This window comes from Trichoderma camerunense (genome assembly GCF_050948025.1).
Source record: "Trichoderma camerunense strain CBS 138272 chromosome Unknown V8C40scaffold_1, whole genome shotgun sequence".
NCBI classification, from domain to species: Eukaryota; Fungi; Ascomycota; class Sordariomycetes; order Hypocreales; family Hypocreaceae; genus Trichoderma; species Trichoderma camerunense.
The window spans coordinates 914,672-938,388 of NW_028145369.1; the positions used below are offsets into that span (position 1 = coordinate 914,672).

Genomic DNA, 23,717 nt, shown 5'->3' on the forward strand with positions numbered 1-23,717 from the left:
TTGACGCGCATATGCACGGGTTGGGATTCAGGTACTAGACTAGGTAGAATAATAAAAGCGTGGAGGCACATTGCCACGTTTTTTTGCGAGATCTTCCTTTTTTCCTTCTTTCTTTTCTTGTGTTGCATCATTCCTTGTGATTGGAAACCGAGGCTACATAGCTGTGTGTTGCCTGAGACTTTGATTGCTTTAGCTGCAGCAATCCGAACTCAGATCAAACCCAGTTGCATACCGTCACATCGTCATCGTCATCGTCACTCGTCGCATCTGCGACACCCCCAATCGCCCACGATGTTGTTCGCAATCGTCTTTGTGTGCACTCGCATCTCACAAATTGTCACTCTGGTAAGTCACTGTCTCCCTCTCAGCGCATAGCATCGCCATCGCCATCGCCATCGCAATTCTCTACCAAACATACTCATTCCTCCTACTGTAGACACCGCCAGTTGGCATGCTCAGCTGGTTCGTCGGCAAGTTCAACGACGCAAACGTCCTCACCCCCAACGCCATCCTCGTCCTCTTCATCGTCACCGTCCTCGCCCTCGCCTGGGCCCTCTTCACCCTCCTCGCCTATAGCCGCTCCTCCCACAACGCGCTCTTCGTCTCCTTTGTCGATCTCTGCTTCCTCGGCGCCCTCATCGCCGGCATATACTTTTTGCGCGGAATCCAATTTGCCGATTGTCAAGATCCCTCGAGAGACGAGATTTGGTACAACAAGGTTCATGATGTGGGCATCCCGGGCTTCTCTTGGGGTGTCAACAAGCCCTGCGCCATGCTTAAAGCTTCGTGGGCCTTTGCTATTATGAATACCGTCTTCTTTGCCACCACTGCATTTGCTGCGTGGATGCATGGCGATAGCGTCGTTGTGGAGGAGCGCGTTGTGCGACGGAGCTCGCACTCGCATCGCGGCAGTCATAGCCATCGTCATCGCAGCCATTCGGGCTCTGGCCACAGCTACCACTCCGCTCGTCGAGTATACGTATAATGGGAGCCGCTTCAGGGGAAAGATGAATGGAAGCAAACGCAATTAATGAATGGAGGTTTATTGGGAACGGATTAGACGTCAACGTCTCCGTATACGAATGACGTTGCTGGGTTTAAAGGATGATCAGGCGCAGTACTGATGACTTATGACTGAAAGAGAGGCACGATTGCTGCAACGATAATGTTTTGTCTTTTTTTTTCTTGGTTCTTCTTTTCACGATATACATGTTGGGCAGCTCCAATTCAGGAGGATATTTACATTTTTTGCGCTTTGTATATAGTACGAGGGGCTAGAGGTGGAAGCCCCCAGATGATATCTAGCAGCGTTGATTGTCTGCGATGATTGAATGATCAATGGCCAAAGTTTCTACTTTATCCAACTCTTGCATCCCATATGTGTCCCACGTGGTCATCATAAAAAGTTTGTTCACATCCCAAACATCCCACAGCAGCACTAGTGCTTGTCCGCCTCTTCGCCCACATGATAGCCTCTCGCTATGCCACTTCGGCCCTCTTCTACCACTGTGCTGGCTTCGTCGTTAAAGTCGCTGCCCAGTCCTTGCCATGTCCTCTGAGATCGGAGATATTCCGCACCGGGACTGGCCACGCCGTTGATGCTGGCCAATTCGCCGACTGTTCTCTTTATCAACGCATCGGATGACCGCGGCTCACTGTTGCCCTCCACTTGCTGAGCCTTGGATGCGCTTCTCGTCGGAAGCTGCATTGGCCTGCTACTGCTGATGAGTTTTCCTGTCCGCAGGTCAAATACGGGCGGTAACGATTCATCTTCATCCAGATCGTCTCCAGCACCATCTTCAACCGTCGCATCCGCCTCATCATTATCATTGCCTTCCTTCTCTTCCTTCTTAGCACCGTCTTCAACTTCCAACTTGAGCTTCTCGATGCCTCCCCACCACTCTCCACCCCATACTCGTACTTCCTCGCTCATCAATGCCACCTCCATCTCAAAGGGTGTAATGACAGGCCGCCAGTAGCCGGCATCTTCTTCGATAAGTCCGCTTTCCCAGCATCCCACAACGACCCAACCCTCGATTTCGGCAAAGTTGGCCAGCTTGGCGGGGTTGAGTTTGCCCACAACAACTGTATAGCTCTTCTTTCCAGCGGCCGCAATCTTTTTCCGCAAAAGGTCGATTGATGAGAGGTAATTTGATACCGAGAGTGTGTTGACGAGGATGCCGATCACACCAGCGGAAGCAAGGGTGAGGACGCGAGCGAAGCGCCGGCGCAAAAGACCTGCTGTTCGGAAGGTCGGGTTGTCGAGAGTGGGAGATGAAGGTGAAGGTACAGAGAGGACATGTAGGGAGGCGAATCGGGACTGGAGCGCGAGAAGCAGAGATGCGGGAGGATCGAAAATGTGAAATAGCGAATGCGCCTTGAGAAGCTCTTCGTCTATTGGGTTGCCCGATATTCTCCTGTTGGGTATTACCCCAGCGGGGTCTCTGATTACCTCCGTCGCTACTATGTTGCTGTATCCCAACTCTCCGAGCGCCTTTGATATCGGCTCCACGTGGTTCTGATATGTCAAGTCTGCCATGATGACAACCTTTGTGTCTTTGTGACCAAATTCTTTGGTGAATTGCTCAATGACGGCATCGTAATCCAGCTCCTGTGATGTGTATACGTATATAACCGGTAGTCGACTCGTCGGACTCAGGCATGTCCTTCCGTAGTGGACTACCACGTCTGCATTTGTATGTTCGGCCGCAATCTCGTCGACGCAGCAGGCGCTATAGCTTGTGTCTGCTAGAATGCATATCCTCCAATCCTTTGCGCTCTCTTCTGTGCTTGTGTTTTCCAGTTCCTGCTTCAGCACTTCTACTACTCTTGGAGCGTCGACTAGCATGTGATCTGGAAACTGTAATGCGATCCTCTTCCATCCACCTTGGCGGATCTCAGTCGCAGTGCGCGCGATCTCGTACGTCGTCCTGAGCGCATCGAGAGAGAGCGTAGACTTGGTTTCGCTTTGTTCGGTGGTTGCAAAGAGGTTATCGTCTGGAGTCGACAGCACGGGAGCTGAAGAGAGTTCGGTCATGGTAGCCTATTTGATCTGTTTGTTGCAAATCGACCGGCCGGTTGCGCTTTGAAAGTTGACGAATAGCTGGAAAGAAATTTCATATCAGGTCATTCACAAGGGCGTTGAAAAGTTGAAGTTGGAGGGGCAGAGCGCCTTGTGTAATAGTGGGGTGCGGGTGTCAATATTGCGCCAAAGAATGCGGTAAGGCGGGTGTGAATTATGCATTAGACCCATCGTTCACTGTGTCATCGACTGGAGAGATGATTATAAGCAAGAGTCGACATCTATTTGGTAAATTCACCAGAAAAGAGGCCTAGCAAGAGAATTATCAAGTGGTATTTTTTATACACTTATGCATTTGTGTATTTTAGGGATATGTTCATTAGTGCTTCTATGATATTGCATCCGTAGCGTCCCGTCCCTCAAAGTAACTACACTACCGACTCTATAAGTTAGTAGGTCCTAATGATAAGTGTCCCAGCAGAGCAAGACATGCTCATAACTCCTATTGGTGATTTTTCAAGAAGACCGAGCGGCAGTGCCGACGTTGATAACATGATGCAATGTCTTGGAGGTGTCTCATCCAAATAGGAAATTCGTCTCTTTTACGAGTTACCACAAACGGATACCCGCCAACCGAGCTAAAAGCATCATCATCTCGGCATCCACAAGCTCGGGAACTATTCACCGCTAGGCCCTTGGCAATTATTTACTTCTGAGAGCTTACATCGACATCGTACGGTTTAAATACTGACAACAGTGTGCCTGGAATGGAAATTCGTCTATGTAAATGAGATTGTCCAATCGGATGAGAGGTAACCTCCGATTGTCTCTCAACCAAATGTCTTGTTTGGTAATTTGTAGTATCATGCTGGAGCAAGTTGAACATGGCGTTGTGGCTTTCGAAATTGAAGGGATCGTGGTACGAAATTAACGGCATTGACATTGTTGTACAAACGTCTGATCAATGAATCACCCGTGACATGTGAGACTTTTTACTGTAGGGCGGGCGCACTTATAATACCTGCTTGTGTCCCATCTTCCCTCTTGTTTTTTACAATGTAGTCTCGGGCATACACCGTCGACACAATGTCCAACGCCAGCGAAAAACCTCCTTCCAGTCACTTTCTTGAAAACAAGACCATAGTCATTGCCGGAGCAGGGCTTGCTGGTTCTGCTTTCGTTGTCGGCCTTCAGAAACTATGGAATGGGAAACTTGGCCAGCCAAACATCATCATATACGAACGTGATGCACAAGATGTAGCTGCTCAGAGGGAGTCGTACAATCTATCCTTGACAGGATATGACGAGTCGGGCGGCCTCGTTGCACTCAGAAATCTTGGCCTACTCGATAAAATCTTGGAAAAAGCCGTGTCTGGAACTGATGGAGCTGGCTCTTTCAAGATATGGGATTCGAGGTGGAAAGAACAAGTCTCCTTTACCAGAAATCCCGTCTCTGGGATTCCAACAACCAGCATTCGAATTGCTCGAGAGGATATCCGTCAAGTGCTCCACAACTCATTCGATCTTAATGATCATTGTGTCATTAACTGGGATTCACAATGTGTTTCTGCCACCCAACTCCCGAGTGGTCGCCTAAGAGTGCGAGTAGTTCACGGAAATGGCGACGAGAGCGAACCCGAGTGTGATCTCCTTATAGCCGCGGATGGGGCGAGCAGCAAACTACGACAAAGCCTTCGACCAAATGACACACTTCTCTTTAACGGCGCAGTCCTTCGAGGAGGAATAGCTACATTCAAAGAGTCTCTTCCGCAGCCACTGAGTGAGGACTGGGGCTTCGTCGTCTCACGCACTGGTGTTTCGGCGTTTTTTTCTCCAGTTGGTGAAAACAGAATCTTTTGGACTATTGGCCAGAATGAAACTCAGGTACCCAGACTGGATCGTGGATCACTAGCCCAAGCGCAGGCTGTCATAGACAAGAGCTTGGAGCTTGGATCACACATCCCTGAGCCTTTCTCGAGCATCGTCAAACGGACAGACCCCAAGACAGTTTTGCTCTTAAACTCACGAGACAAGATGCCGTTTTATCATGGCGATATTACGAAAACACCTGCCATCTTTCTTGGTGATAGCAACCATGCGCTCAGCCCGTTTGCAGGAGCTGGAGGCAATTTGGCGCTGGTGGATGGATGGGATCTGGCAAACCAGATCTGCAGCCAGAGCAGCTTGGAGGAAGCAGTCAGGGAATACGATGAACTTAGTGTGCCCAGAGCAACAATGTTTATCAAGCGATCGAGACAACTGATAGAGGCTGCTCATGACACCGGCTTGCGATACTATCTGTTTTGGTGCATGTTGTTTGTGGGCAAGTTTGTGAGATGGGTCATGTATAAGATGGGGAACTGAGCTGAGGTTCTAGCGGGGGCTTTGCGGGACGCGGGAGAAGCGGCAGACTAGAACTTATGCAGGGATGCTTTCGGGTTGACAGGTCATTGTATGGAGTTTTTGTACTGTGCCTAGGGATAATTTACTACGGATAAGATTGCTGAATTTCTTATTATTGATGCAGTGACTAGGACTGCTACCTATTTCAAGAAAATTGTTGACTGATCAAGAAGACAGATTGGGTTTTGAAGTTGAATAGATCACGTACAAGCATCTCCATTACACTGCTAACCATGCACTGTACCTACCACTGAGTGCTCCACGCTTCAGGGGATACAGTGCTGATAGACAGTGCACTTGTGTATCGCACGCCACACTTTACGCGAGATAAGCCCAATTCGTAGCGATTAACGAGTCCCGACGCGATCGCGACGCGCTGCACCTCGACCGTTGCATGGGTTCTCTCTCTCCCATGTCGTCTGATTCTCAGCCCGCCGCTGGGGTGCCGGGCCTGTCAATTCTATAACTCTTCGCCTCCAATTCTGCATTGTTTTCTACTTTATTCATTCATTACCGTTCGGATCCTCACCAGCTCCAATATCTCTAGCAATCTGCCCCTCGCCTGGTATCCGTCGCTGATCTGTCTGAAGTGGTCGTCTGTGATTGATTCAAGATGCCGAGCGACAAAGCAGCGAGCGCTGCTCGCACACCGGCAAAGGCCACCCGGCCAGCTGCTGCAGCGTCTTCCTCAGCCAAACAGAAGTCGATAATGTCCTTCTTCCAGAAGTCTTCGCCCGTCTCTGCTTCTTCCGCTGCTCGAGAAAAGGTCTCTTCTGATAACCAACACTCCTCCCCTCTGAAAGAGACCAAAGCCAACTCTCTACCAAAGATGAAGGCGTCTGCCAAATTTTCCACCCCAGTGCCCTCCAGCGATGCTCCGGAACCCACAAGCTCGCAGGAGAATATGGATTCGACTGTCAAGCGAACTAAAGGCAAGGCCTCCGAACCTAGATCTGTCAAAGACGAAGAGAGCGAGATAGCTCCCAGTAGTCCCATCCGAAAGGTTTGCACCGTCTTCTCCCCAGGCCTCTAATGACTGCTAACCAGCCTATGCAGGGGAAGAGAGCTGTCAACTATGCCGAATCTTCCGATGACGATGAACCCTTTGCCTATGGAGCGGCTTCACAGACTCGGCGGCGTGGTAGAGCCGCCCGCAACGTTGTCAGAGACGAAGATGAATATGGTGGAAGCGATACAGCGGAGCAAGAAGAAGAAGGTCCGTACTATCAAACTTTCCTTATTCCATCTTCGAGAAGATAGCGCTAACGAGAGTTGCAGATGACATGGACGACTTTGTTGTGTCGGATGAATCAGACGGAGAGGCTTCTCGGTCCAAAAAGAGAAAGCGACCTTCGAAGCCTCAATCGGCACGCAAGCGCACAAACCTTTCGTCTTCTCCGAAGGAAGACGTAGAGCTGAATACTACAACTTTCGATGGTGATGACATGGATTTGGACGATATTCCTGCTGGATCCACAGCCAAGCAATGGTCTTACAATCCAGACTCTACTGAAAAGCAAGCGGTCGTCAAACCTACCGAACGAGTCGCTACAAAGGACCCCAAGGTGAAGGAAAAGGCCTATATGAAGGAACCTGATGAGCGTTATACTTGGCTCGCAAACATTCGAGACAAAGAAAAGCGCTCGCCCACTGATCCCGACTATGACCCACGAACTCTTTACATCCCTCCCATCGCGTGGAGTAAGTTTTCACCCTTTGAGAAGCAGTATTGGGAGATTAAACAAGATCTTTGGGACACAATCGTCTTTTTCAAGAAGGGCAAGTTTTACGAACTTTATGAAAAAGATGCAACCATTGGCCACCAAGAATTCGATTTCAAGATGACGGATCGAGTCAACATGCGTATGGTCGGTGTCCCAGAGGGCTCACTGGACCACTGGGTCAATCAGTTCATCGCCAAGCAGTATAAGGTGGCCCGTGTAGAGCAGATGGAAACCAACTTGGGCAAGGAGATGAGAGAACGCCAAGACAAGAGCGGCAAAAAAGCCGACAAAGTCATTTCTCGAAAACTTGGCTGCATCTTGACTGCTGGAACCCTGGTTGATGGCGGCATGCTCCAAGACGACATGGCCGCTTATTGCGTTGCGATCAAGGAATCTGTTGTGGATGATTTACCTGCCTTTGGTATTGCCTTTACGGATACTGCTACCGGTCGATTCTATCTGTCTGGGTTTGTCGACGACGTTGACCGAACCAAGTTTGAAACACTGGTCGCTCAGATTGGCCCCCGAGAGCTTTTGTTGGAAAAATCCGGCTTGGCGACAAAGTCTCTTCGCATCCTCAAAAATAACACTAGCCCTACCACTATATGGACGAACCTAAAGCCAGGTACAGAGTTTTGGGATGCAGACACTACTAGACGAGAACTGGCTTGTGCGAAATACTTTGTTAGGGAAGAGGACGAGGAGGATATTTGGCCAGAAGCGCTCCAGGAACTCAAGGATGACGACCTTGTCATGTCTGCCATTGGTGGTCTTGTTTCCTATCTTCGATTCCTCAAGTTGGAAGGCCCGCTGTTGTCGCAAGGCAACTTTGAGATTTACAACCCTATCCAAAAGAACAGCACACTTGTTCTGGATGGCCAGACGCTGACCAACCTTGAACTATTCGCAAACACTGTTAACGGCAATACCGATGGCACCTTGTTTGGTCTGCTTAATAAGTGCATAACACCTTTCGGCAAACGTCTGTTCCGTCAGTGGGTTGCCCATCCGCTGTGTGACATTGATCGCATCAACGAGCGTTTGGACGCCGTCGAGCTGTTGAACGACGATCCCTCCGTCCGCGAGCAGTTTGCTTCCCAGCTGGTCAAAATGCCCGACCTTGAGCGACTGATTTCACGCATCCACGCCGGCGCTTGCAAGCCTGAAGATTTTGTTCGCGTTCTCGAGGGTTTCGAGCAAATCGAGTATACCATGACTCTTGTCGGTGCCTTTAAAGGTGGAAACGGTCTAATTGATAGACTCATTTCGTCGATGCCAAACCTAGAGGAGCCCCTAGCATACTGGAGCACGGCATTCGATCGTCAGAAAGCAAAGGAAGAGAAACTCATGATCCCGGAGAGTGGCGTCGATGAAGACTTTGATGCCAGTGTGGCCCGAATTGAGGAGGTGAAGAATCAGCTTAACGACTTGTTAGCAGAGAAAAAGGCGGAACTCAAATGCAAGACGCTCAAGTTTACAGATATTGGCAAGGAAATCTATCAAATAGAAGCGCCGAAGAGTGTCAAGATCCCATCCAGCTGGCGTCAAATGTCTGCAACCAAGGATGTCAAGCGATGGTACTTCACTGAGCTCACCGGCCTTGTCCGAGAGCTCCAGGAAGCTGAGGAAACTCACTCCCAGCTCATCCGGGAGGTTGCGTCGCGCTTCTGTAAGAAGTTTGACGTTGACTACGAGACTTGGCTGAAAGCCATCAAAATCATCGCCCAGCTTGACTGTCTAGTCAGTCTTGCCAAGGCATCAATGTCACTTGGAGAGCCAAGCTGCAGGCCGCAGTTTGTCGACGAGGACCGTAGTGTCCTGGAATTTGAAGAGCTGAGACACCCTTGCATGATTAATACGGTCGATGATTTCATTCCAAACGACATCAAGCTCGGTGGTGACCAGGCCAAGATTAACCTTCTTACCGGTGCCAACGCAGCTGGTAAGTCTACAGTTCTCAGAATGGTAAGTTCCCCTATCTACATTTCCACAATACTCACCTGTTCTTGAAAATCTAACTCGCACATAGTCCTGCATTGCCGTCATCATGGCCCAAGTTGGTTGTTTCGTTCCGGCCAAGTCAGCTCGTCTCACTCCCGTTGACCGCATCATGTCACGCTTGGGAGCCAACGACAATATTTTTGCTGCGCAATCCACCTTCTTCGTGGAACTTTCGGAAACAAAGAAGATCCTTGCCGAGGCTACTCCTCGCTCCCTCGTCATTCTCGATGAGCTAGGCCGAGGAACAAGCTCATACGACGGCGTAGCTGTTGCCCAGGCTGTGCTTCATCATGTGGCAACTCACATTGGCTGTATCGGCTTCTTTGCAACTCACTACCATTCTCTTGCTACCGAGTTTGAGAATCACCCAGAGATTCGCGCTCGCCGCATGCAGATTCATGTTGACGACGAAGAACGCCGGATAACGTTTTTGTACAAGCTGGAAGATGGTGTTGCGGAGGGCAGTTTCGGTATGCACTGTGCTGCCATGTGTGGCATCTCAGACCGCGTCATTAAGAGAGCTGAAATAGCCGCAAAGGAGTGGGAGCATACCAGCCGTTTGAAGGACAGCTTGGACAAGGCCAAGACAGGATGCTACATTCCACTGGGCATTCTCAGCGATGTCGGTTCTTTGCTCGGAAACAAAGGTGATGTCGGTGCGAAGGGAGTTGAGGTTTTGCTTAAAGCCATTGAAAGCCTGTGATATTTTTACGTGCGTTTCCAGCATAAAAGTTCGAGGTGGCGTATTGATCTCACGACTTCGGACTGGTGTTTGTGGGCATTGTTATAAGCGATTTTATAAGTCATTAAGAAGGGTATATAAACCACACATATGGCTTACGGCGTAAAGACATACAAATACGTATATTAGACATAATTTAAGGGCCAACAAAGTATGTCCACCTGTCTATGATTCGAGTAACAATACATGTAACTGTACAAATAAGTGTTTATGTCTATTGAAGCAAATCTAAAACAATACAAAAACATCTCCCAACATTTAACATTTCAACGTCAAGTAACACAACTACCATATCACAGACACTCCGGCAAACATTCTAATCCAAAATCCAAAACTCTCAACCATTCTACCACCTCTACCCAGTCTTTTGGCGTTTCCTTGCTGATTTTCTAGTCGGCTCCTTTCTTTCCATCTTCTTTTGCGCCGCTTTTCGTGGCCTGGCCGCCTTTCCCTTCAGCGCCTTCTTCAGTACAGTTTCTTTCTTCTTCACAGGTCGAGGTGTAACCACTTTCTCTGCCTTTGCGTCAAGCTTCTGTGGCATCTTTCCAGGTGTAGGAGTCGCATGTCTGCTGTTGACCGCAGAAGAAGGCCTACTCTTCCTCTTCCTCTTCCCGTTAACATCCTTGTCCGACGCTATTTCCTCATCATCCGAGTCCTGATCATTCTTGTCTTGGACATAGGTTGAATCTCCCACCGCCCTCAACTTGAACTGCTTCCGAGCCTTTCCAGCGGCAGGAACATTGAGCTCGTCAGGAGCTTCCCAGCCGGGCAGAGGAGTCTTGCCTCGGAACGGAGGCCAGGGAATGTCCCAAACGCCTTTGTTTTCATCGTTGTTCGGGTCAGAGCGCCAGTAGGAGCCGTTTGCGTTGGAGGCGTTGAGGGGGTACAATGTACGAGAGTAGGCGGGATATCGGCGAAGGAATTGTTTGCGAAGAGCACCGAGGGGTTTGGGCATGGCGGCGGATGGGATCCAGCCACTGCGGTTGGGGAGGCGCTTGGTTGAGCCTATGCCGCGACGGATTCCGCAGCAGCGATCTTTGTCGTAGTGAAGCTGTAAGATGTCAGTTATGAGCACACAGATAGTTTATATGTGAGAATTATATCGTACCTCAATTTCCTTCGTTCGTCCCAAAGGTGATCTATCTCGCTTGTGTTTCTTGGGAGCCTTGCGGAAGCATTTTGAGCAGTAATAGTCGTCATTCGGCTCAAATTTAGGATCATCATGTCCCCAATTGGGCGATGGAGCGCGTCGGGGTAGCCTGGTGCGATTCCCGTTCTCGTCTGTCTCGCTGTCTTCGTCGTCATCTTCGTCGCCTGAGTATGTATAGTTGCGGTCTCCTTTCTTGCCTCGCTTCTTGCCTCCTCGTTTGTGGCGTTTCGAGCTTGAGGGATCTCCATGGGGGTCATCTTCTGACTCTTCGTCATCAGACTTGTCTTGGTCTGGTACATTCTCGAAATCAGATCCATTGTCTGGTTCGGATTCTGAAGGCTGAGGAGATTCAGGTTCAGGGGATTTCGCCACCTCACGGGTCTCCGGTTGGCTAACTTCGGGCTCTTTTTCGCTTTCGGCCGCCAGTGGATCTGAGTTTGCTGGTTGGGAGGGAGCCCTACTTTGGGTCATGCTTGGAGAAGATACATCGAGTCCATCGAGCGGAATCTTGGTGATGGCACTGGGAGATTCTTGATGTGCATCTGAATCAGGAGTCTCGATCTCAGATGGCCTTCGGTCAGATGTTGCACGGTCAATGGCTGCCTGAAGTTTTCGTCTAAAGGTGCCATTCAGTGAAGGATCAGTCGACTCTTCACCGGATCTTCCCGCATGGAATCGTTTTGTCGGCTTTGGTCGTCTTGGCTCTTCATCAGACTCACCCAGATCCATTTCTTCTGGATCTTGTTGTGCTTCAGAATCGACGGCGCGGAAGAGAGTTTCGATTGACGGAAGTTCCTCTTCTTCATGAGAATCGATGGCGCCAGTCTCGGCTTCATTTATCTGCATTCGGAGATTATCCTGCTGTTGATTGAACGCCGCAACATCTGGTGGTAGAAACAAAGATTTTTGTCCATCATTCTTCTTATAGCACGCGGCCATATGAGCTGCGTTCCGATCCCAATCCGCTTGACCAGCGTTACCACTGAACTCACCGCCGCAATAGCGACAATATCTTCCACGCTTTGTTCTGGATTCTTTGCAACTTGGCCGATTTTGATCTCGTCCATCTTGAGCAGGATGGGATGTGTCGGATTCGCAGTTGTTTTCATCGTCGCCACAACGATCACAAAACTCAGAAGCCTTCTTTTGGGGATGCTTCTGTGCTTCCGGTTGGTCAACCATCATGACATCATTCGCCAATGCCACTGGTGAAGGGTTATGACGCTTTTCGACCCTTTTCAGGGGAATAGAGATGACCCCTTTGCCGTCGAACTGCCGTATGGTTGCTTTGGTAACTCCCAGCGCTTCCATGAGCTCATTCCTATGCTTTTGCCTCAGATGGCGATGAACTCGTTCCTTGCTCCAGTGCTTGGGTATTATGCCGGGGCAAAACATACACTTTCTCACATCATGTTGGGGTGCCGTCCGATTCAAGAGAACGTTTCGCATGTCCCATAACGCTCGTTGAAGGCGTGCTTGCTCCGTGAGCGTCCTGAATCTCGTTGCTATCTTTGGCATATTGTCTCCGGTGCGAAACTGATGTTCGAAAGATGGCGCATTCGTTGGTATTTGAATGTCAGAGTCGTTCGACTGTGAGCACGATCCGCAGTTGTCATAGACACTGGGTTGCCTGCCTAGACGTTGGGTTTTGGCCGGCTCGGGATGAGTCGCTTTAACCAGCTGGAGTTCTGTCTCTCGTAGTCTTGCTCTAACAGCCTCTATACCAACGGAGCTGTCACGAACTGGTGTCTGGACTGCCTCATGGGCTGTCTCTTCAGCTTCATCCTGAGGAGTTTCTTCTTTCTCTTGCTCTCTGGCATCATTGTCCTCGGGCTTTTCGATTGCAGCCTGAACGCCGGCCATGCGTCCATATCGTGGGCCCCAGATGTTAGTCTTGTCAACCTGATCCCGCCAATTCCATGCTTTCGAATCAAGAATCTTGATCTTTGCCGATGGAGTCGGTATCCTGGCACGGATACTAAACCACTCCTCGTCTGTGGTATTGGACCCAATGAAAAAACAAGGCATATCAATGATATCTGCGGATTCGTTCTCCATCTCGGGCTGAACGCTTATGAATGCGTCTCCACGCTTCACGTCTTCGATACGACTGGGTTCACACTCAGTGAGCTGCATCAGCTCAAACATGCTGGTCCTGAAGTCATCAACTGTCGAAGATAGTGAAGGCATGCGTACAGAATGCTCAGCTCCATCTTCTCCATCAGATGTCGACAGATGGAGAACATTCTCATCTTCCTCCCACTCTGGGTACAGAAGAACAAAGGCTTTTTTGGTTTCGGCAATCTTAGAAAGAGCCGCAGAGTAGTCAATCTCGGAGTTCGGAGGGATATCATCAGACATGCAAATTGAACAATATTCCTGATCTCTGTGGATTTCCGGTCCCAATGTTGCACGTCCATTAAGCAGTCGCACATATTTGAGGTGCTTGGTATAGTCACCAAAGGCTGACGATATTATATTCCGCATAAAGTCCAATACATCGGTCAATGGTATTTTGCCAACACTGTCTGACGTTGGGTTACTGATCTTGAAACAACCAGGCAGCACGATGGGAACGTTGTTATTGCCAAGGGGGCTGCGGCTCAGATAAAAGTGCTTTCCCTGACCGTCGGGGATTAGTGAAAGGATGCCGGACGAGGGGGTTGTGTAAGGGCCATAGACTGAAGGAGCATTAGTAGAATCGAGGCCCAATCCGCTGAGTTGAAAATTTGCGTGGTGAAAGGAGTCCTGTGGGCGACCAAATAGAACCTCAAAAGCGGTGTTGATGTAGGCATTGAGCTGGTCAGCTCCCCATCCGTACACGTCTTGCTGAGAAGGCTGCGAGTCGTTGAATTTGGGGAAGGTCAAGTAGCAACAAGAATCGACGACACGTGCTACTTTGCCCTCCGTTCCGTCTGATAGGCTTCTGACAGAAGAGACACTGGTGTATAATTCCTCTTCGCTAGGCTGCCAGTGAGTGGGTGTTGACTCGTGGTCCAGATGGATAAAGAATGAGTGCAGGTTGTCTGAATAATTGTCCTCTTCAAGTTTCTTTTCCAGGATGTATTGCAGTGTTATGCTATCAGGATTCAAAGGGAAGGAATCGTGGATAGTATCGACGACCGTTTTCGACTTTACATCGAAATGCACGAGGGAGAAGGCTTTATCGTCTTGGGGCCCGAGAGAGAGCAATCTCCTAATTGCATCCTCATATGTCTGTCCATCCCCTGGGATAAACGGCACATACCCCTGGAAACCGTAGAGGTTCATCCCGATTGAGGTTTGGGGAGTAATGGCTGGCTGGCGGTGGGAAATGAAATCTCCATCGATGTCAGTGTTTTCCATAGTGGCGTCTTCGGCTTCCTTTTCTTCTCTGTGAAGCTGGTCTTCCGGTGTGTTGTCTTCATAGTCGCTGTCTTCGTTACCGTCTTCTCCATTACTTTCACTGCCAGCGAAGTCGTCGTCATCCCCATCATTCCAAGCATCATTCTCTTGGCTCCGGTCGCCGTCATCGCTTGCTCCACCACCTCGAAGCCGCACAGTGGGTTGCTCAATCTGCGCATCTTGGTCTTTCAAAAAGGTATTTGAAAGACTTGACAGCCAACTCTGCGGGAGCTCAACGGGTACGGGATATGACGGGTCCTCTTTCCCTAGACAGCTGTTAACAAACGGAACACCGGAATCTCAATTAAGAGCGAATTTACCTCTGAGAATCTCCTTCCCCCAGTTGCGCTCTTTATGCGCCGTGAGAAAATGCAACGGTGGATCAATGGCATATCGGGGCGGCTCTGGCTTTCGGCTCTCCATTTTAAAAGTCATCTTCGCTAATTGGAAGTCCATTGGCTCAATATGGAGCCCAAAATAGAGCATTGTCAATTTTGTGGGAATATCAGGTGTGACGCCTTGGAACCGAGATTCTAAGAGATCGTGGAAGTCGCGGGTATTCTCCTCTTGTATGGCTTTTAGGACGGCCAACTCAGATGGTATAAACAGACGAGCCTCGTGTGCGGTAAACCTGTCCGATAAGATTCGACCTATCGTCATGTCGGGATTTGCGAGAAGCGTTTGGAATTCCTGAAGGACATCATTCCACTTCTCGTCCTCGGGTGAAACGAGCAAGTCAATTCGCTCCTGGGCTTCTTCTTCGGTAATTGATGAGGTCTGTTGGAAGCCTCCTAAGAACGCTTCTGCGACGCCGCTCTGCGTGTCCATATCGTCTTATAGTCTAAGACGATGTTCGCTTGTAAAAGATAGTAGAAGAAAAGGGCCAAGAGTGACATTCACCCTCAACAGTAGCTGTATAGAAACGTCAAGGCATAAATCAGTGTAAGGGTCGAAGACTAGGAAAGAAAGTGAAATGCATGAATATTTTGAAACGCAGCAGAGGGTTTGTGAAAAATAAATGATTGGGAAATGTGATCCAAAAGTAACAAGAGTAAGACTATTCTCAGGTGTTGTTGGCTTCCGCATTAAGAAATGTCTTTGTCTCAACACCGTTATGAAGCGCATCTCAAAGGCTCTTTGTATTCACATGTCTAAAGAGCAGGCCGTGCGCCTGAAATGATCTCATATCTGCTTAGAGCTGACAGGAAAGCAACCAACATGTGTTCTAATTTAGGACTTCGAAATTCCGTCTCAAAGAAATACTTACAATGAACTGGTTGCAGCTTTCTTATGCCAACTTGTCGGCACAATACTTGGTGTATCTTTGACGAAGTCATACTTCTCTGCATTATTTGTTACGCGAGCAAGGGATGAAGAAGTTTACGCACTTGAATGAGTTTTCATGAAAGTAAAGTCATCCCATAGCTCGATTCGATGGGACTTTGATGCCTTCAATTGAGATTTCCATCTCACCCAAGTTGGTTTCTGGGTCTAATTCTTTGTTAGTTTAACAATGGTGATAAACGTGAGCGCATCGCAACCTCTTTGTATCATCACTTGTCCTGTGCTCCCGCACAGATATTCTAGAGCTCTCTCGATGCCTTTGCTACCGCATTCGGCACGTTAGCCATTAAATAACAGAACAAAGTAAGTTTCCTTTAATGAGATTCTCTAAATAGATATACATTTGCTCTTTCAATGATGCAATAGCAAGTAAGTGGCCCCACGTGCTCTTCATGATGCGTAACGTCCAGCAAGCTCTTCCAGCTTCTCTTGGAAGTCGGAAAAGTAATTGATGGCTTGAATGATCTTTCCTTCGCTTGTTCCAAAACCGCTCCTTGTGAACGCAAGTTTCCAAGCGCTCTCATCTCGCAGAATGGAGGCATATTTCAGGGCATTCAAGCTCTTCGCGGCCGGTTCATCTGCAAAATACTGGCCCGGTCTCTTTGTCGTTTTAGAAACGTCCAGACGCGATAGCGCATGCAGAAGTATCGGAGAAATTGTAATGTGATTCACTCCTGCTAGTTGTAACACTTCATCGACAGACGTGAGAGACGCAGCAAGAACGCGAGTGCGATGATTGTGTGCATTGTAGTAAGCCTGAGCTTCACGGCAGAATGCGAAAGCTTTATTGTGGTCAATGTACCTTGTAAAAGGTTAGCTTGCTCATGATATGGTATTGCTTCACATACCCTGTTTCGAAGTGCACTTTCAGTTCGTTGATATAAGGCGCGATATAAGTGCAATTTGCATCCGAGGCCAGAACTGCTTGCTCCATGCAAAACATAGTTGTTGCAAGCGTGGTTACGCCGTTGGCTTCCAGGGTGCGACATGCACAGAGGCCGTCCCATGTCGCAGGTATTTTGATGCAGATACGCTTGGTATCAAAGTCAGGCGCCAGTCCTCTGAATATGGCAATAATCCCTTGCTTGAACCTTAGTTTACGTCTCTGAGCTATGCTTAGTCGAATGGCTTACTTGTAGCGTTATCCACCATTCCCGTCTGTGAGTAAGACAGCTTAGGATTCGTTTGAACATGTACGTATCCTGTGATGTAGGGAGCAATCAACAGCTGCAGCTTGACCATCTGTATTCATTAGCAAAATAGCTTAGTACAGGTAGAGCTTTACATACCATAATCTCGACCATGAACTCGGGTAAAGACGTTTGACCTCGAATCTCAAGTAGTCTAACGGCGTCTTGCGCACTCTCTCGAATCAATACTTCATGGTGTAGGGATGGGTCCCCGTTAGAGACTTTAGTCAGTTCAAACCATGCAATGGCCTGACGATATAGTCAACATATATTTGCGGGACAAAATAGATGGCATCTTGAGCTACCTGATTCGAAGTACAGTCAACAAAAGGTCCCAAACTCTTGGCCACTAATAAAATCAGTTACCTGTTACTTGTCCATATCTCGTCAACGAAGGCGCTGTTACTTACCTTCGCTGTCTAGTGTATCGCAATCAACAACACTGTGTTGCCGGAGAGCATCTAGTAGAGACGGCATCGTGTATCTTGATGTCACTTATAGATTGTTTAGATGAAACCTAAAAGTTGAATAGCCTGGGGATATTGATTCAGGCAACTCGAAGCCTCAGGAAGCAAAGCAACAGCCGATAACGGCGACTAACTGTGGTGGTGCCACTCTTCAAGAGGAGAGTTTCAGTCCCCAAACGTGAGCGATGATCTTTTTGAAGCAATTTAACTAGTCGATCGTTTTCGAATAAGGAATACTTGAATGTTTTTCTTGCTGTAAAATATACATTCATGCGCAGTATCATCCTCTTATCAGCCCATTCACTGACCCCGGGTTGATGGCGCTGAGGGTGGTCACATGATCCAGCACGTGTCTCCCCTCTGATAGCCGAATGCAGAGAAAACTCCAAGCTATCAGCCGATCAGCGCTAGATTGCCATCGCCGTCGAGCCGCAGAACCGACAAACCGCCAAAAATCCTCTTGAGCAGAGGGAAATGGACTGAGTCTTGCGTGGGACGCCATGCGCTCTGATATCCGGCGATTATGCGGTCACCATTGGTCTTAGCTCTTGCGCCGGAGCTTCAATTGCTGTCCAGGCGCAGCATTCGAGCGGCATCGCCAAGATGGCTTTCCACAAGCCCCAGCCTGGGAGCTCCTCGAAGCTCCAAGGTGCCGTTGGGCACTGTGTTTTTCCTGCAGAACCGTCTATTCGACAGATCGAGCTGCCTTGATTCTATTATATCGAGACGCAATTCCAGGGCAACTTCAACCTCTACAAGCTCGACAACCCCGCCATCAAATCTTCAGTCGCAAACGCCTCAACTCTCAGAACTCGCTCCCCACCGTCGACGACAGGCCCGGAAGCAAGCCCTTGCTCAAGCTACTTCGTCCGAAGCTCCTCTACCTCCCGATGCCTCGTCGCTCCTCACATCAGCCGCGGCCGCACAGCCCAAAGATTCCTTCCGCCGAACATTTTCCACCTTTCTGTCTCTCTCAAAGCCCCGCCTGACCGTCCTCGTTGTCTTGTCGGCCATGGCTCCATACGCGCTGTATCCTGTTCCCGAAATGCTGATGCCAACAATGACGGAAACGCCAAGTCTGAGTCCATTGACCCTCTTTTTCTTAACAACGGGAACTGCGTTGTGCTCTGCAAGCGCAAACACTCTGAATATGCTGTACGAGCCATCTACCGATGCCAAGATGACAAGAACAAGGAACCGGCCGTTGGTGAGGGGTCTGATTTCGAACCGAGCTGCGGCATTGTTTGCCATCCTTTGCGGCGCAGCTGGTGCCGGTGCTCTTTACTTTGGTGTCAACCCCACGGTTTCGTTCTTGGGCCTTTCAAACATTGTTCTTTATGCTGGCGTCTATACGCCATTGAAAGCTGTCACCGCATTCAACACCTGGGTGGGTGCCGTTGTTGGTGGGATTCCTCCCCTGATGGGCTGGGCCGCCGCGGCCGGCGAAGCTGCAACAAAGGACGGTTCTTGGAGGGAGCTGCTCTTGGCTAGTGACGGATCGTCCATCGGTGGATGGCTGCTTGGCGGCCTTCTTTTCGCATGGCAATTTCCGCACTTCATGGCTTTGAGCTGGCCCATCCGGGAGGAATACAAAGCCGCCGGGTTGCGCATGCTCGCGTGGACGAATCCGGCCAGAAACGGCCGCGTCGCCTTGAGATACAGCCTCGTCTTTTTCCCATTGTGCTTTGGTCTTTGTGCAGCCGGCGTGACGGACTGGTATTTCGCATTGACCAGTTTGCCCATCAATTTGTGGCTGGCCCGTGAGGCCGTCCGCTTTTGGAAATTCGAGGGCCACAAAGGAAGCGCACGGGGCCTGTTCTGGGCAAGCGTTTGGCATCTTCCCGGCGTCATGATACTGGCACTGCTGCACAAAAAGGGTATGTGGAGTCGAGCTTGGAGGAGCGTGTTTGGAGATGACGAGGAAGGGGAGTGGGAGGAGGAAGAGCTGGAAGAGATGGCGAGTATGACAGCCACAACAGTGGCACAAAAGGGCGAGACGACACAACCAGGACGGTGATGATCACTGCTCCATGTAGGAATAGCTTTATGATCTCTTTGAAAGAGTGGAAAAGGAGGCATGTATGTGTTTGATATAGTGTCTGGGCGGCGCATGTATAGTAGAGCTTCACTCAACGCTGTTTTGTACAATTAGATAGATCACATTGGGTACAATCGTCAACGATGATGAGCAATAAAAAAACAAGACATTTATAATTCCGTTCCACCAGCTCCCATGCATAAGATGCCTCTGTCACTATTATACATTCCCAAGACCATCATGTCTTTTCAATTTTCCTCTTTGATCCAAAATTCCCCGTGTCGACAAAAAACCAAACAAACAATCTGTATATCCCATACGCATCTATCTATTCAAGTAGACAAGGAAAGGTCGAGAAATCAGTCTTCTGTGACGAGTTTCTCTTTTTTTAAGCTTCTTTTTTGTCCAGTGGACGTGAGTGCGTAGGGGATTAAATGGTGTCAAAAAAACGCCAGTTAACGCCAGTACTGTGCCATGAATGTAATAGGTAAGACAGGACTCAGCCATAAGAAGACCTAAAAAGGAATGGAGGTGCAGCTCATGTGTAGATATGAGCTGCCATTACGACGTAGAGTCGGATAATAAAGGAAAGGAAAGCATGTAGCAAATAAAGGGGGAAGGGTAAGTAGGGGAATAAACGATCAAAACAAAATGCCAGAATTATAAAGATTTGACAAAGAGAGAGAGAGAGAGAGAAATCACATTCGACCCCCGTTAGAACGATGGACGAGAGACTCGATGCCCATGTCGCTGGACAGACGCTGGCTATCCAAGTAAGGGCTGCTGTCCTGACTGGTTCCGGTGCCGCCGCGGGACACGTAGCCGTGGCTCATGCTGGTCGTGGAACTGACGCTCGACGAGTATCCGTGACCGCCGTAGTACGCAGGTCCCATGTTGTAAGGGCCCTGGTGATGCTGGGGGTGGAGGTGGTGAGAGTGAGGTTGGAGATGCTGCTGCGGCTGTTGCTGCTGCTGTTGGTGGTGGTAGCTGGCGGAGCTGGAGTAGGAGTGTGTGCCGGAGGAGCTCGTCGCGGGGCTACTGTAGGATGCGTCTAGTTCATCAACGGGGGTCAGGCCGATGCCGGAAATGCCGCTATCGTCGTCATACCCTGTGAGTCCCGTCTCGAGACGGTCACGGCGCGAAGCTGCGCGGGCGGCGCTCTGGAGGTTCTTGAGGCCGTTGGACATGCACTAGATGGTGGAAGGGACACACAGTGTTAGCAAATGGTGTCTCTAGTAAAGGCAGAAGCAGAGAAGGGGGCACGGCGGTGAAGAAAAGGATGAGTGTCTTCCTCCTCTCCAAGTCGGTGTAAGTGTGCAAAAGCAACACGTAGGAGATGTGTATACAATAAGAAGAAGAAGAAACGAAATGGCTTACCTTGGCCTCGACAACGTTCCACTTCTCTCCGGTTCGAGCTGCCAGACCGCTCCAAATCTCCTTGCGCATGCTCATGTACTCTTTGGCCAGCATCTGCATCCTGCGAGTGTCCCAGTCGTCGACGTTCTTGCGCTCAATCAGCCGTTCATGACGCTTGCGGCAGGCATTGGGCGTCTTGGACTGGAAGTATTGATCTCTGATCTGGTTCCAGTTGAGGCCCTGCTGGCGAGCAGCCAGTAGCTGCTCGTCATCCTGCTGGGTCCAGGCTCCAGAGCTGGGCCGGTGCTGCGATGACTGGGCCGGAGGCATGGGGAGAGTAGGCGAAGGGGCACTGGTAGAGTACGGGCCGTATTGCGGTTGTTGAGAAGGGTGAGTGAGAGGCGGTGGAATCGACATGGCAGCAGACGAGGAGGACGGGGCGACGTCGTAGTAGTTTGTAGGAATCATGCGGGACGGGGCAGCGTACATGGCAGGAGACGGCGCCAGGCCAGCCTGGAGGCCGCTGTAGCCCTGCTCGCTGGAGTTCCTAGTGTGTCTCGGCATCATGGAGAAAAAAGGTTTGACAAGTCGGTTTGTTTCGGTTCGATGAAAGAGGCGAATGGAGTTGCCACAGGTGGAGAAGTTGTGGTGATGATATGCAAAATGATGGAAGAGAGTGGGAAAGAAGACTGATGCTTGGATGAGGTGATCGAGACCGGCTCGGTAACCACTTGCCAAGTAATGAAACAATTATTGATTAAAAGGTCGAAATGACTGGTCGAAGTTGGTCCTCGCGGTCTTGACCGAAGTGGCCTGCAGTGCGGTCTACCGTGAGGGTCTAGTCCTTGTAAGAGGGGGGGAGTCGTCTGCAGGGGGGGGGAGAAAAAGAGGTCCCAAAGAATGTTGATGACAAGCAGAGGAAGATCTCCACAAACTTGACGAGTTGACGAGAGAGGGAAAAAAAGAGAGGAACACAAAGACCCGGAAAAAGTAAATAGTAAAAGGGGGGACAAGGAAAGGAAACAGATACGAAACAAGTTTTGAGTGGAAGATTTTGAGTGAAAGGAAAACAAACACACACAGACAAAATAAAAAAGAAAGCTTCTGGAGAAGAAAAGGAGAGGAGAAAGCAGGCTGCCGGGGGAGGACATGGGCCTGCTTTAAGTTTTGCGATGCATCATTCTGTCAGAGAGGAAAAGAGATGAAATTCCAATATGGCCTTGGGCGGCTGTCAGGATGAAACAAGAAGATCTAAGCCGAATCGGACATGAAACGGAGCGCGTGTATCTGAACAGCCCAGTCCTCTGGGAATGGCTCGCCCACATTGGTCGGTATGCCTCGACGATAGGGCCACGGGCGGTTAGACGGCCTCTTTGGGAAAGGCGGCTATCGTCTGTCTGGGAAGGCTGGACATTGCTCTACGGACATCAGTACACAAGTCCATGGGCACAAAAAAAGGGAACTTTGATGGGTGTTGTGTTGGGGGAAATGGTACAAGCAGCAAGTTTACTAGGTAGTTCCCAGGAAGCGCTCGCCTCGAAGCCTGCAAGGCGGCTAATAGAATAGTAATGAGACAAGGGCATGGGAAACAAGACACCAAAAAGGGCCTCGAAAAGGTTCTCTTTTCCTCCTCCCCTTGTCCACAATTCTTCTAATGCCCGTTTAATGACCATGTGGACCAGGCCGAGCCGTCAGGGTTGTATGGAGAATAGCTCGCTGCCTTGCAGAAAATGGCATGTCCCAAGATGCCACCCCTGGCAGGAAAACCAGGCTGGAGCAGCGGAAACCCAGAGCCTGGCCCGAAAATGACATCAAGAGCTATTCCCAAAGGGCATTGAACATCCCTGAAAGCTCACGAATAGCGGCGCGAACAGGAAATGAACGGGATCATTGCATTGCATTGCATGTTGTTCTTCATGGGTCAGGCGGGAAGATCACCGTGGGGGAAAAAGACGCGCCTAGACGCCCAAGCCTGGAGGGGGAGGAGCTTCCCAGGGCAAAGACACTCGCATGGCGGGCCCGTTTCCGCACATGGCAGACGCATGGAGCTGCAGGGTTTCTTTGCCGCGCTGCCCTTGCTCGAGAGACCCAGCTGTTGCGCATCTTTTGCAGCGTCTTGTATAAGTCGAAGTAGGGTTGATAGAGGGGGGATATTACATGGGATCAAGTCTCTTCCCTTTTCGCAATAGCGGCCGCCCGACCCCACACGCGGTTGATGCGCGATTGGCTCGTTTTCCATAATCAAGCGCGCGTTTAGGTAGTTCAGCTGAGGCTAGTCCGTAAGAGCTACTAGCGTGGGTCTATTTCTGGCCTTGCGGGCCAAGAAGCGCCGCGCTAGGATCTTACCGCGCTGGTCTGATTGGCCGGCCGCAGCGGGTATTCTGCTTGTACCTTGTCGGCTGCGAACTGGTGCTACGGTACCTCGTCAGAACGGCCGCTGCGAGACCACCTGAGGCCGAGATCCAGGAAGCTTGAATAGGTTCGACGGACTTAAAGCCGGCCGCGCGAACTGGTCATCGAGAATGCAATGCGGGTCATGAGGGCAGAGGAAACGTTTCAGCGTGACCTTGTTTCGGAGGAAGAAACTCGCCGTGTCCTCCTAGAGTGTACCTGATTTTGAGCTGTTGGTTGTGTCTATGTGGTTATGTGTCAGGCCCAACAACAGCTACAAAAGCGCGTAACCTGCTGTTGGTTGCTCTGTGTTGGTTGTCCTTCTGTCTCGATGTAGTAAAAGTGTCTCTATGTAGTAAAAGCGGCACTTTACCCCAAACCTTTGCGCGTAATTAATTATAGCATCGCTCTGTGTTACACGTTTCGCTTGAGCATCACGTCATGATTCTATTTATGGGAGATGAATGTCTCAATGACGGTTTACAAACGGCATAAGCTTGTGCAA

The 23,717-nt window shown here is 49.8% G+C and overlaps 8 protein-coding genes across 8 annotated transcripts; 4 read left to right on the forward strand and 4 right to left on the reverse strand.

Moving 5' to 3' along the window:
* The first annotated feature begins 128 nt into the window (after positions 1 to 128).
* On the forward strand, positions 129 to 1,344 carry V8C40DRAFT_229435 (uncharacterized protein). Its single transcript, XM_083212474.1, has 2 exons — positions 129 to 345; positions 437 to 1,344. The coding sequence occupies exons 1-2, from the start codon at positions 292 to 294 to the stop codon at positions 983 to 985; spliced, it is 603 nt and encodes a 200-aa protein (XP_083078877.1). The 5' UTR covers positions 129 to 291; the 3' UTR covers positions 986 to 1,344.
* Positions 1,229 to 3,401, reverse strand: V8C40DRAFT_229436 (2-(3-amino-3-carboxypropyl)histidine synthase). The gene has a single exon (XM_083212475.1). It carries the CDS (start codon positions 3,035 to 3,037, stop codon positions 1,439 to 1,441), a length of 1,599 nt encoding a protein of 532 aa, XP_083078878.1. The 5' UTR covers positions 3,038 to 3,401; the 3' UTR covers positions 1,229 to 1,438.
* A 688-nt stretch (positions 3,402 to 4,089) lies between these two features.
* Positions 4,090 to 5,565, forward strand: V8C40DRAFT_229438 (uncharacterized protein). The gene has a single exon (XM_083212476.1). The coding sequence runs from the start codon at positions 4,109 to 4,111 to the stop codon at positions 5,384 to 5,386; it is 1,278 nt and encodes a 425-aa protein (XP_083078879.1). The 5' UTR covers positions 4,090 to 4,108; the 3' UTR covers positions 5,387 to 5,565.
* Positions 5,566 to 5,829: 264 nt separating this feature from the next.
* V8C40DRAFT_229442 (mismatch repair ATPase MSH6) lies at positions 5,830 to 10,115 on the forward strand. Its single transcript, XM_083212477.1, has 4 exons — positions 5,830 to 6,428; positions 6,482 to 6,641; positions 6,704 to 9,114; positions 9,179 to 10,115. The coding sequence occupies exons 1-4, from the start codon at positions 6,039 to 6,041 to the stop codon at positions 9,851 to 9,853; spliced, it is 3,636 nt and encodes a 1,211-aa protein (XP_083078880.1). The 5' UTR covers positions 5,830 to 6,038; the 3' UTR covers positions 9,854 to 10,115.
* Positions 10,084 to 15,840, reverse strand: V8C40DRAFT_279168 (uncharacterized protein). Its single transcript, XM_083221177.1, has 3 exons — positions 14,747 to 15,840; positions 11,001 to 14,692; positions 10,084 to 10,943 (listed from the first exon to the last, which is right to left on the reverse strand). The coding sequence occupies exons 1-3, from the start codon at positions 15,252 to 15,254 to the stop codon at positions 10,248 to 10,250; spliced, it is 4,896 nt and encodes a 1,631-aa protein (XP_083078881.1). The 5' UTR covers positions 15,255 to 15,840; the 3' UTR covers positions 10,084 to 10,247.
* Positions 15,841 to 15,844: 4 nt separating this feature from the next.
* Positions 15,845 to 17,698, reverse strand: V8C40DRAFT_229449 (uncharacterized protein). Its single transcript, XM_083212478.1, has 7 exons — positions 17,562 to 17,698; positions 17,371 to 17,477; positions 17,266 to 17,309; positions 17,060 to 17,209; positions 16,904 to 17,012; positions 16,619 to 16,850; positions 15,845 to 16,572 (listed from the first exon to the last, which is right to left on the reverse strand). Exons 2-7 carry the CDS (start codon positions 17,435 to 17,437, stop codon positions 16,161 to 16,163), a joined length of 1,014 nt encoding a protein of 337 aa, XP_083078882.1. The 5' UTR covers positions 17,438 to 17,477; positions 17,562 to 17,698; the 3' UTR covers positions 15,845 to 16,160.
* A 56-nt stretch (positions 17,699 to 17,754) lies between these two features.
* On the forward strand, positions 17,755 to 19,633 carry V8C40DRAFT_229451 (protoheme IX farnesyltransferase). The gene has a single exon (XM_083212479.1). It carries the CDS (start codon positions 17,951 to 17,953, stop codon positions 19,442 to 19,444), a length of 1,494 nt encoding a protein of 497 aa, XP_083078883.1. The 5' UTR covers positions 17,755 to 17,950; the 3' UTR covers positions 19,445 to 19,633.
* A 394-nt stretch (positions 19,634 to 20,027) lies between these two features.
* Positions 20,028 to 21,932, reverse strand: V8C40DRAFT_6437 (uncharacterized protein). The gene is made up of 2 exons (XM_083223228.1): positions 20,843 to 21,932; positions 20,028 to 20,655 (listed from the first exon to the last, which is right to left on the reverse strand). The coding sequence occupies exons 1-2, from the start codon at positions 21,386 to 21,388 to the stop codon at positions 20,164 to 20,166; spliced, it is 1,038 nt and encodes a 345-aa protein (XP_083078884.1). The 5' UTR covers positions 21,389 to 21,932; the 3' UTR covers positions 20,028 to 20,163.
* Between the last annotated feature and the right edge of the window lie 1,785 nt (positions 21,933 to 23,717).